Genomic DNA, 12,087 nt, shown 5'->3' with positions numbered 1-12,087 from the left:
CCAGGCAGCGGCCAAGGCCCAACAACTATTGCATCTTCGGATGCTAGACGACATTGAGGTGGTTCCCAGGGGACCATGCTTTCCGCGGATGGCGCCGACATCGACGATACGCTAGCTCGCTACGGCGATACGGAGTCCCCTGCTGGGCTCCCGGGCAGCGACCTCAATGAACGAGGCCCTCGGATGCTTGTCGACGTCAGTCCGGCAACTAGCTTCGCGGAGATGGGACACACCGCCGCGGCCAGCTTTACACTGAACTATCTACAGACCATGGCCCTTCAACTCGTTTGCCGGTTTCTGGACAAGTATACTGCCAATCCGGACTCAGCCGGTCAGCATCTTCAATACACCGGCGGGCCGGGTGGCACGGGAAAGTCGAGGATTATCGATGCCCTGAAGGACGTGTTCGCGGCGAGGAACCAGCCGCATCTTCTGCAGATAACCGGCACGTCGGGCAGTTCGGCGGCCCAGATTGGCGGCACGACCATCCACTCGGCCTGTGGGTTGGATTCCCATCGCGATCCAAACAAACCGCCTCCCCCCTTCTCGGAGGCGAAGAAGTGGATCTGGAAACAGAAGCTGGTGCTCGTCATTGACGAGGTCAGTATGCTGGGAGGAGCCACTCTGCACAACGTCAGTCATTACCTGCAGGCACTCCGTGACTGTCCGGACGAACCGTTTGGCGGGATGCCCGTCGTTCTACTGATGGGAGACTTCTACCAGTTCGCCCCGTGCGAGACAAGCCTACTGATCATCAGACCGCCGGACCGAACAGAGACCCCCTTGCGACAAGCGACCATATCTCACCACAGCGGCTGCAGATTGTGGCATCTGTTCAAAACCGTGGTGCTCCTCGAAGACCAAGTCCGCGCACGCAACGATCCCCAGCTCCGTGCACTCCTGGATCGAGTTCGTAACGGGCGCCAGACCCATGAAGATCTGAGCTTGCTCAATGCCAACATTGTAGGACGCTCGCAAATCACCTTCCACGATGGTTTGCGCGCTATAACGCCGCTGAACCGCACCCGGTGGGCCCTCAACATGGAAGCTGTTGTGGGCTGGGCGCGCTTCAACAAGCGGCACATCCGTATCTTTGTCTCGACTCACACCTGGCGCAACGGCACGCTGTCTCCAAACCTCATAGCGCGAACCATCGGACAAGGCGACGACTCTGCCTGCAAAGTCCCCGGCGTCTTCTTCTACGCCCAGGGCATGCCCGTGGTTGTGAACAAGAACATCTACACTGGCCTGAAGGTGGTGAATGGGGCTGACTTTACTGCCGTGGACGTGATAATCGATCCCAATCACCCGGGATACTGCTTGGCAGATGGCGTGACCATCCACTTCGGGCCGCCGCTCGGCATTCTTCTGCAGTCCGAGGAGACGAAGACCTTGGCGATACCGTCCCTCCCGGTGGGGACAGTACTTATCCGGCCCATGTCGCATACACTTGATTCGACTAACTCTCACTTCAAGTTCTTATCCGCAAGATGCACGCGACGTGGACTGCCCGCTGTACCAGCGTTCGTTCTCACTGATTACAAAGCCCAGGGTAAAACATTCGTCGAAGTACTGTTGGAGCTGCGTGGAAATCGTGTGACCAATGGTGAACCCTCCAAGTGCGATTTTACGAGCCTCTATGTGCAACTATCCAGGTGCACCTCGCTTCGGGGCATCAAGCTTCTTAATCCCGTGAGACACCATGACTTCATTGGCAATGGGCTCGATCAGGCCATTCTTGATGGAATGCAGAGACTCAAGAACTTGGCCGCGGAAACGAGACGGTTATACAAGGACCAAGGTTTCGAAAAGTAGTGCTAGTATACTAACCATCCTTATAGTTTGACCTTTCGCACGTCGTAACGCGGCACGTAGACGTCCTACACTTCATAAGGTGACCGGACCGCACGCCAGTCGTCCGGATCTCGCTCCCCTCCCTTCCCTGGACGTAAGCGCTTTTGCTCCTCACAATAATTTACCCACCATTCCTCGAACGCCTGGCGGCTGTAAAGCCACCTCGGCGGCCCGTCTCCTTCCCCGAACAGGTCCAGGATATGGTCGCAGAACATCCACACTCCTTCGAGATGCTGCGGATAAAATGGCTTCCTGTCCTTGCGCGCGACCACGACGGTGCCAACTTGTGACTGCCAGTCTGGAGGTGCAAACCCGGAGTTGGCATCAATATTGAGGTACGTAGCAATCTGGTTGTCGAGGTCTGCCTCGTTGACGGACTGAGTCCCCGTCCGATCCAGGACCAGCGGGACCTCGATGAGCCCTGGGACGGACGGCACCGACTGCGAAAACACGACATGATTCGCAGGGATTGTAGTGGCAGACCAAAGGGGAAACTTGCGTTTCTCGGCCTCACATCGGACAATGACAGCTTCGACATGCCCCGACTTGCTGTGCGTTTCCCTCAAACCTGATGTACCCATCGGCGGCGAGGCATGCGTGGGCGGCGGGGTGGGTTTTGCTGCTGGCGCTTGCTGGGGCGATGCCTCTGGCTCCGAATCGGTGTCGATGTTGTCCCACTTTGAGTAATCAATCGGAGGCATTGAGTCGATTCTTAACAAACTGTTACACTTTACTGCATGATTCGCGAACAGTTCAGACTCCTTTGCCCTTCGAGATGATGGCCCTACAAGTTACCTCCGCGTTCTTACCCCGCCCGCCCTCAACCCACCTTGTTGTGGCGGGGTAAAATGGCGTCAAGCAGCCACACTACCGGGAGCAAGCCTCATCGTCTCAGCAGACCTGCCAGTGTGGAACCAAATTCAGTCCCGTTCCTCAAGGCATTGGCGGACCCTGAAAGGCCGGTCTCCTGTCCTGCTGAGGTGCCTTGAGGAACGAAGAGACGAAAGGATCCTTCTTCCGCCACCTCCGTCAGCTTGGGCCACTTAGCGCCCCGTGCCTTGTGCCTTGAGGAACGAAGAGACGAAAGGATCCTTCTTCCGCCCCTCCGTAAGCTCGGGCCACTTAGCGCCCCGTGCGAGCTGCGCCAGCCTTCACCGCCACCTTCCACTCGGCTTCATGCCTTTCCCGAGCCACACAACAACTCTCCTCTTTTCCGTTCTCGCCTCCACCGCCCGCGTTGACCGCTCCGGCTCCGGCCCCGCCGGCCCGCTGCCCGGCCCGCTACCCGGGCCGGAGCCCTACTTCGACCATGGTCAGCCCGGCCCCGATTGTCCATTTGGATACGGATCCTGTGCTGGGAGACGGTCTACCCCAGAAATCGACGTCATGGGGCCCTTGTCGTATGGGCAAGGACGCCATCCACTCCGCCAAGAACCGTACAACACATGATTGGCCCTCCCGTTTTGCGGGATGCTTCTAACCCTAAGCCCCTCACTTCGTAACCGCCGCCATCCCCTGCGATAGCGGAGCCATGAACCCGACGTCTCCGTCTGCCCATCTATCCTTCACGCAAGCACCTCTGAGCTTCGGCAGACTACCCCGTCCATGAGCATTCGAAACCTTTGCTGAGTTTCTCGATCACATGTCGTGGTCGCCGTCTTGCTCCCAGGTGCCAGTAATAGACTGTTTCTTTCCTTCTTCCATGCACTCGTTCGGAACCATCCCCTTGCACCATGCCGCGAGAACCCAGCCACGGTCTCACCCGAAGAGGTTCGCCGCACCTTAAGGGATCTTGAATCGCGCCGGTCCTATCAGCGCCGGTCACAGACTGTCAGAGTTCCCATGACGAGATCCTCCGTGTCTTGCACGATATGGATCGCCGGCGCGCCGAAGACCAAACCCGCCGCCGTGAAGCTCAATACCAATATGCCGCACACACGCAGCCGCCAGCCACTCCATCACCAAAACGACCTAGAGAAGAGCAAGCACTTCCCACTCCACCGCCCACGCAGCCAAGGCGCCCCCCAAAAAGGCCCCGGCCGATGCGAGAAACCGTTCAACTCCAGCGGGACTCTGTCGAGTCCACTCTACATCACTATGACGCCTGTTTCCGCGTCAAGGAGCTTGCGTCATCAACGCGATCCTGGTGCCACGAAGTTCCACTTGCCCTTCAGGTTGAGGCCTCCAAGTCTTTCTACCAAGCGTTTACGGACGAGAGGACGTTGCCGGTCTCCACTGCGTCTTCTGCTACAGGAAGACATCGCCTTGCGAACTCACCACCATGCAGTGGAGGGGTCGTCTGTCACCCTTGCTGCTACAGACGGCCATGGCTCTCCAGGAGTGTGATGCGTGCCTTCCGTCGCACGAGGGCGCCGGAGTTGACGTGTGCCGCGAGTGTCGCGCCAGCTTCGACAGTGGGCGGCTGCCTAAGGCCTGCTCGGTCAACAACATGGCCATCGGTTGTGAGCACCGGTACCCCGAAGAGCTTGATGACCTCTCTCCCGTCGAAGAGAGACTCATTGCCCTGCATGCACCTTTTGGCTATATCACTAAGTTCACCGTCGACAACAAGACCCGTTCGGGAATCAGTTACCGCAAGCACGTGAAAGGACATATTGTCGTCTTTCCGAACAAAGTGGACGATCTCGTGGCCACGGTTCTTCCTCATCCCTTGCTGCAGGCCATCGAGAACATTCACGTCTCTTGGAGCGGTTCGGCTAAGCCTGGCTCCGCAGACGTCAGAAACCTGCTTCAGGTGCGCAAATCTCGAGTGGCAGCTGCCTTGGCATGGCTACAAAGGAACAACCCGCTTTATGAGGGTATCGCAATCAACCAAGCAGAGATGGACGGCTGGCAGTATGCCGACGGCTCCACTGTTCCGACCGTCATCATGGACCGCATGCGAAGAGAGGAACCGTCGACTGTTGAGAAGACACAAACGGACCACATAGTCCCGGACACCGATCGAGGCTTGCAGGAAAACAGCTTTAGAAGCATCGATGAACTGGTGAACTCGATCGATCCTACTTTCATCGCCGAATCTTGCGATTTGAACTGTACTCTGTCGACCGAGCAGACTCAACCCTCTCCTGGTGAGCCGGTGACTCTTGTCCCCGACTCGGCTGCCATCGGCCAGGAAGTGGACACTGTCTGTGAGACGTCTACATCCGGCATGTTTCCTCTCGATGGTCCGGCTGCCTTCGCCGAGTCCGATAAACTGTCGTTTCTGGCCGACATCGTCAACGCCAATCCGGATCGACATGGCAACTCTGTGCTGTGCGTTATGCAGGTCCAAACTACGGGAGACCAGCCGTTTGTCCGAGTAGAGCGTGGTGCGGATTTTGCAGACAACCTGCACGAAGATTTCTTCCCTCGAACATTTCCGAAGCTTTTCCCGTGGGAAGGGCGGCCCGAAATCGAAGTGCGACTCGAGTCACAGACGACAAGGCGGCCCTGCCGACCGTCGTCCGAATCACTCGCTTAATTACTGGGCCAAATACGTATTGCAACGGCATGGAGGCCGGTTCGCCACCCATCCTGTCTTTTGTTTCTTAGTATTCAACACCCTCCTCCGCTCCTCCAACCGCCGCATCAGCATGGTTCGTGTCGCTAAAGATTCCTTCAACAGGTTTGAGCAGGCCTATGCGAACTTGACCGAGGACCGACTGAAGAGGGCCGAGGCGGAGATGCGGGAGACAAGGACTACGTCGGACCCCGACATATCGCTCTTGCTCCGCGAGCTGTCGATTTTGGTCATGCACAGCCGCTCTCCAACGAATCCCGTCTGCTTATGCGGAGGAAGATCCAAGCTCTGGACATTTGGGCCGGTATGCCTGCAATCTGGATTACCATCAGTCCCAACGACATAAATAATCCGGTAAAGATGAAGCTTGCCATTCATAGGCTCCATGATTATGAGTCTGCAAAGGAGCTTTTGGCCGATCTCCGTGAAAGGTACGACAGAATCGCCCTCAGCACCATGGATCCGGTCAGCTCGGCCATCTTCTTCCACCGAGAAATATCTCTATTCTTTGACAAATACGTGAACACAGGCCAGGAATCGATCTTCGGGAAGATCAGCCACTACTACGCCACGGTGGAAACGAACGAGCGAGGCAGCCTCCACTTGCATGGACTCCTCTGGCTGGACGGCAACATGCGGTTACCGAACCTGATGGACGACATGGCCAATCCGCGGAAGAATCGTATCGTGCCCAGGTGATCCGATACATAGACTCCGTCTTTCATGAGTGCCTAGATGAAGATGCCGGAAAAGCCGTGCGACAATAGAGGAAGCCCATCGAACCCGTGGAGGAGGTCATGAGGAGCACCTTGGCTCTCACTTCGGCCTTTGAAGACGAATCCAATTTCATCGCGTACTGTTGCCAAGTGCACTCCCACATACACCTGCCTTAAGTATTCTCTAAAGGGGTCATCGAACAGGGGGCAGATCAACAGAGACGGACAGCCTGCCGCTTCAAGGCACCGTGGAAGATCTTCGAGGAGACAGGGTTCACAGAGGATGGCTTGCTTCAGATCCGGCGCAACCATCCACTCGTCAACCGGTACAACAAGTCGTTGGCGGTCGGCCTTCGTCATAATCACGACGTCTCGATGATCTTGACCAAAACCAAGGGCCTGGCCATGGTGTACTACATCACGAACTACGCCACCAAACTGGATACGCCGATGTGGAAGCGCATTGCTCTCGCCACCGAGGTTGCCCGCCAACTCCGCGAAGCCGGTGGTGCGAGGTGTCGCGCGCCAGGTCCCACCCTGCCCGACGACAGGCAGCAGGCAGTTTTAAACAAGAGCCGTCAGTTCCTGATGAGAACGGCAAATCGGATCTTCTCCGAGCGACAACTCTCGGCCGTCGAGGTCTGTTACCACCTCCTTGGATATGACACCGACTTTACCAACGTGCCGCATTGGTCGTTCCTGAACTTGACGGCCCTCTACTGGACAATCTTTCGGCTATGGGCACATCTCCGCCACCAGGCCGGCGAGCTGACGGACGCTGAACAGCCCCCGGAGACCATCCCTCTGAGGCAAGGAGGGCGAACGCTTCTATGCTTAGATGCGTACGCCTACCGGGGCCATGTTCTACGGGACTTATGCCTGTATGACTACATGTCGATGATTCATTTGGTGCGTCGAAAGGGTCGGAGTGAAGATGAATCTCACATTTTCTCGATGGGCAGGATTCCGACTGTGACGGCTGGATGCAAAGCTTCGACGGCCCGACCAGTACGCCGTCCCGATCTTCCAAGGATACATCAGCGACGACCATGACGACGATCACCCAGTGTATATTAAGCGGTACTCTCTAACCCCCCGGCACCGTTTTGGCTCCGTCTGACGGCCTGTGCAGAAATTCTGTCCTACATTTGGCGTTATTCGTCCCTTGGGAAAACTTCATTTCTGAGAGCCAAGGCGATATAACCGACATATGGACGACGCATCGAGCGCGGCTTTGTCCCCGCCTCCGTTTCTACGTCTCCAACATTTGTCTTTTGAGAAAGTCTGCCGAGGACGCGCGTAAAGACGCGAAGCTCTGGGCCACTCGATCGGAGGTGACGACACAATTGACGTCGAGTACCCACTTGACGATGGCCGCTACGAAGAGGAGCCTCCAGCGATGGCCCATCGTCAGGCCTACAGAGCTCTACTCCAGATTTTGCGAAATGCCGTGCAAGATACAGACGCCACGAAAGACTCCCCCGTCCTTGGAGGTTTAATACGCGACCTGTGCGAAGAGAACCCGGCTGAAGAAGAACAGCCTTTTGTGCTACGTCAGGACGATCTATACCGGAATATACCCCATGATCAAGGTGACGCCTTGTGCCAATTTCAATCTCTCGAGACGATGTCCAAGCAGCGGCCAAAGCCCAACGACTATTGCATCTTCGGATGCTGGATGATATCGAGGCTGGTTCTCAGCGCACCGTACTGTCCGCGAATGGCACCGACATTGACGATACCTAGCTCGTTACGGCGATATGGAGTCCGCCGCTGCGCTCCCGGGTAGTGACCTCGATGAACAAGGCCCTCGGATGCTTGTCGACGTCAGTCCGGTCACTAGCTTCGTGGAGATGGGACGCACCACCGCCGCTAGCTTTACACTGAACTATCTACAGACCATGGCCCTTCAACTCGTTTGCGTATTTCTGGACAAGTATACTGCCGATCCGGACTCAGCTGGTCAGCATCTTCAATATACCGGCGGGCCGGGAGGCACAGGAAAGTCAAGGATTATCGATGCCCTGAAGGGCGTGTTCGCGGCGAGAGACCAGCCACATCTTCTGCAGATAACCGGCACATCAGGCAGTTCGGCGGCCCAGATTGGCGGCACGACGATCCACTCGGCCTGTGGGTTAGATTCCCATCGCGATCCAAACAAACCGCCTCCCCCCTTCTCGGAGGCGAAGAAATGGATATGGAAACTGAAGCTGGTACTCGTGATTGACGAGGTCAGTATGCTGGGAGGAGCCACTCTGCACAACGTCAGTCGTCACCTGCAGGCACTCCGTGACTGTCCGGACGAGCCGTTTGGTGGGATGCCTGTCGTTCTACTGATGGGAGACTTCTACCAGTTCGCCCCCGTGCGGGAAACAAGCCTCCTGATCAACAGACCGCCGGACCGAACACAGACCCCCCTGCGACAAGCCACCATCTCTCACCACAGCGGCTGCAGATTGTGGCATCTGTTCAAAACCGTGGTGCTCCTCGAAGACCAAGTCCGCGCACGCAACGATCCCCAACTCCGTGCACTCCTGGATCGAGTTCGTAACGGGCGCCAGACCCATGAAGATCTGAGCTTGCTCAATGCCAACATTGTAGGACGCTCGCAAATCACCTTCCACGATGGTTTGCGCGCTATAACGCCGCTGAACCGCACCCGGTGGGCCCTCAACATGGAAGCTGTTGTGGGCTGGGCGCGCTTCAACCAGCGGCATATCCGTATCTTTGTCTCGACTCACACCTGGCGTAGCGGCGCGCTTTCTCCAGACATCGTAGTGCGAACCATCGGACAAGGCGACGACTCTGCCTGCAAAGTCCCCGGCGTCTTCTTCTACGCCCAGGGCATGCCCGTGGTTGTGAACAAGAACATCTACACTGGCCTGAAGGTTGTGAATGGGGCCGACTTTACCGCCGTGGACGTGATAATCGATCCCAATCACCCGGGATACTGCTTGGCAGATGACGTGACCATCCACTTCGGGCCACCGCTCGGCATTCTTCTGCAGTCCGAGGAGACGAAAGCCTTGGCGATACCATCCCTCCCGGTCGGGACAGTGCTCATCAGACCCATGTCGCATACGCTCGATTCGACTAGCTCTCACTTCAAATTCTTGTCGGCAAGATGCACACGACGTGGATTACCCGTTGCGCCAGCGTTCGTCCTCACTGACTATAAATCTCAGGGTAAAACATTTGTAGAAGTACTCTTGGAGCTGCGTGGAAATCGTCTAACCAATGGCGAACCCTCCAAATGCGATTTCACGAGCCTCTATGTTCAACTGTCCAGGTGTACTACGCTCCATGGCATCAAACTCCTCAGTCCCGTGAGATACCAGGATTTTATTGACAATACGCTAGATCGAGCCATGCTTGATGGAATGCGCAGACTCACAAACTTGGCGGCGCAAACGAGACGGGCATATGAGGGTGGCGATTTAGAAAAGCAGTGACACTGGTCAATCAGATCGTTCATGTACGCCTTTTCGTGCGTGGAAGAGTCACACCTGATAAGGTGACCGGGCCGCACGCCAATCATCCGGATCTCGCTCCCCTCCCTTCCCAGGACGTAAGCGTTTTTGCTCCTCACAATAATTTACCCACCATTTCTCGAACGCCTGGCGGCTGTAAAGCCATCTCGGCGGCCCTTCTCCTTCCCCGAACAGGTCGAGGATATGGTCGCAGAACATCCACACTCCTTCAAGATGCTGCGGATAAAATGGCCTCCTGTCCTTGCGCGCGACCACGACGGTGCCAACTTGTGACTGCCATTCTGGAGGTGCAAACCTGGAGTCGGCATCAATATTGAGGGACGTAGCAATCTGGTTGTCGAGGTCTGCCTCGTTGACGGACTGAGTCCCCGTCCGATAGAGGACCAGCGGGACCTCGATGAGCGCTGGGACGGAGGGCACCGACTGCGAAAACATATCATGATTCACAGGGATTGTAGTGGCAGACCAGAGGGGAAACTTGCGTTTCTCGGCCTCGCATCGGACAATGACAGCTTCGACATGCCCCGACTTGCTGTGCGTTTCCCTCAAACCTGACGTACCCATCGGCGGCGAGGCATGCGTGGCCGGGGTGGGTTTTGCCGCTGGCGCTTGCTGGGGCGATGTCTCTGGCTCCGAATCGGTGTTGATGTTGTCCCACTTTGAGTAATCAATCGGAGGCATTGGGTCGATTCTTGACAAATTGTTACCCTTCACTGCATAATTCGCAACGGTTCGGACTCCTTCGACCTTCAAGATGATGGCTCCTGAAAAGGCTCAATTACGTCCTTACCCCGCCCTAAGCCTAACCTTATCGTGTTGTGGCGGGGTAAAACGGCGTCCAAGCAGCCACACTATCGGGAGCAAGCCTCATCTTTCCTTTCAACAGACTTGTCAGTGTCAAACCAAACCGAATGCTTCAGTCCCGTTCCTCAAGGCATTGGCGGACCCTGCAAGGGGCCGGTCTCCTGTTAGACTAGGGGGCGCCCGCATACAAACTTTGCGGTATCGGCGCTACGGCGCGCTACCAAGCCACACAGAGCCACATTTTGTTGTACGTTCAGCAAAATGTGTTGTACGGATAACTACCCCCAAAACAAAATATGGGTTAGTCGAGAAGCGTAAAAGATTACTATTATCTACCGGTAGGGGTTCGCCTGAAGTGGCTTTTGCTAGGTGAGCTCCTAAGCAGCGAAGACTTTCTCCAATAATCCAAGTAGAGAGGTAGCAGTTTATCACCCAAGCTCTGTAAAGCGAAGGGTTCAAACACATATAGTTATCTCTCTCTCGATTCAAACCACTTGGCAAGGTTGCTGTACTACAACAGTACGATATTAGTATTTTCCATGCATTGGAGCAAATTCAAGTTTCGACAATCGCGGGCTTCCCGGGACTCTCAGGCGTCTCGAGGCTGTCGCCCACCGTCACCCAGTCTGGTAGATATCCAAGTGAAAAGTGCAGGCGGACTATCAACTGCGTGCGAGAGGGAGAAAGAAGAAATCCAGGCGAAGAAAGCCCCTATCTCCATGGAGGACCGTATCGTGGAGCTGAGTCGAGAAATCGGAGGCATGCATCAAGAGATCGCCTACTTCAGGGCCCTTACAGATACCCTGCATCGATTGATGCCAGTAATGCACTTCCACGTCAATGGGATGAAATCTGTTTTGCGTGAAGCAAACAGCATGATTGATCAAGCCAACTCTCAATGGGAGGCAGAAAGCCACCAGCTCACGTATGGAAGGGCCAATGATGGAAGACATAGACCGCTGAGGCATGTTTAATGCGGGGTCTGATGGCGTCACGGGAGCGAAAGAGGAAGGGTATGGAGACAGTCCGGGAAGCCTTGGGTGGTGAACTCCACTTTGCTCCTCTCTAGATTCTTCAAAATGACTTAGAACTTGGACGCTTGAGGGCCAACGCACACCCTAAAATCATTTTTGACACTTCCATCGGAATCTACACCCTCGATTCGCCCTCGACGCGATGGCGCGCCGCGCTCAGAGCGTCGGAGGGTTGGACGAGGTGCCGATGGTGATCGACGGCGGCAAGAAAGGGTTGGCGCAGAGCATGCACCACCCCAATGCCGGCCAAGGAGCTTTCACAACGGCATCGCGCACTAATCCTGACCCTCCTGCGGACCGAGACCAGCTCGAGGAACACGTACGAGAAGCCCACCGACATATCGCCAGCCTGGTGCACGGGGAGACCTTCCAAGGCGTCTGGGAGGCCATCCAAAAGCTTTTACGCGCCGACCGCGAGGCGCACGCGCCACGTGGCCAAACTTCGGGTAAACTCACCACAACGAAAACAGAACTCTCGGCGACAGTCAGGGAAGCAGTCGAAGCAGCTATGGGAGGCAAGACCATGAAGAAGACTTGGGCGGAGATCGCAGCCGGCGCGCAGACTGCCCGCCAACCCCCGCCCCCCGCGGAGAAACCGGTCCCTGCTCGCTTCGACAGGGAATTGGTAGTCCGCGGCAGCGGCATCACCCAAGATCTCAAACAAC

The 12,087-nt window shown here is 56.2% G+C and overlaps 5 protein-coding genes across 5 annotated transcripts; 3 read left to right on the top strand and 2 right to left on the bottom strand.

Annotated features, from left to right (window-relative positions):
• Positions 1 to 75: 75 nt before the first annotated feature.
• On the top strand, positions 76 to 1,815 carry HRG_07438 (PIF1-like helicase domain-containing protein; the record flags this gene model as incomplete). Its single annotated transcript, XM_044865909.1, has 1 exon — positions 76 to 1,815. The coding sequence occupies one exon, from the start codon at positions 76 to 78 to the stop codon at positions 1,813 to 1,815; it is 1,740 nt and encodes a 579-aa protein (XP_044718873.1).
• A 20-nt stretch (positions 1,816 to 1,835) lies between these two features.
• On the bottom strand, positions 1,836 to 2,555 carry HRG_07437 (putative ectomycorrhiza-upregulated zf-mynd domain-containing protein; the record flags this gene model as incomplete). The annotated part of the gene is made up of 2 exons (XM_044865908.1): positions 1,836 to 1,880; positions 1,980 to 2,555. The coding sequence occupies 2 exons, from the start codon at positions 2,553 to 2,555 to the stop codon at positions 1,836 to 1,838; spliced, it is 621 nt and encodes a 206-aa protein (XP_044718872.1).
• A 1,580-nt stretch (positions 2,556 to 4,135) lies between these two features.
• Positions 4,136 to 6,076, top strand: HRG_07436 (Arrestin-lik; the record flags this gene model as incomplete). The annotated part of the gene is made up of 3 exons (XM_044865907.1): positions 4,136 to 5,130; positions 5,483 to 5,681; positions 5,738 to 6,076. The coding sequence occupies 3 exons, from the start codon at positions 4,136 to 4,138 to the stop codon at positions 6,074 to 6,076; spliced, it is 1,533 nt and encodes a 510-aa protein (XP_044718871.1).
• Positions 6,077 to 7,853: 1,777 nt separating this feature from the next.
• On the top strand, positions 7,854 to 9,545 carry HRG_07435 (PIF1-like helicase domain-containing protein; the record flags this gene model as incomplete). The annotated part of the gene is made up of 1 exon (XM_044865906.1): positions 7,854 to 9,545. The coding sequence occupies one exon, from the start codon at positions 7,854 to 7,856 to the stop codon at positions 9,543 to 9,545; it is 1,692 nt and encodes a 563-aa protein (XP_044718870.1).
• Positions 9,546 to 9,593: 48 nt separating this feature from the next.
• HRG_07434 (putative ectomycorrhiza-upregulated zf-mynd domain-containing protein) lies at positions 9,594 to 10,265 on the bottom strand (the record flags this gene model as incomplete). The annotated part of the gene is made up of 1 exon (XM_044865905.1): positions 9,594 to 10,265. One exon carries the CDS (start codon positions 10,263 to 10,265, stop codon positions 9,594 to 9,596), a length of 672 nt encoding a protein of 223 aa, XP_044718869.1.
• Between the last annotated feature and the right edge of the window lie 1,822 nt (positions 10,266 to 12,087).

The sequence above is a fragment of the Hirsutella rhossiliensis genome, assembly GCF_020360975.1.
Source record: "Hirsutella rhossiliensis strain HR02 chromosome Unknown scaffold00008, whole genome shotgun sequence".
NCBI classification, from domain to species: Eukaryota; Fungi; Ascomycota; class Sordariomycetes; order Hypocreales; family Ophiocordycipitaceae; genus Hirsutella; species Hirsutella rhossiliensis.
The sequence above is the reverse complement of the archived record's forward strand: the minus strand, read 5'-3'. Positions and strand labels throughout refer to the sequence as shown.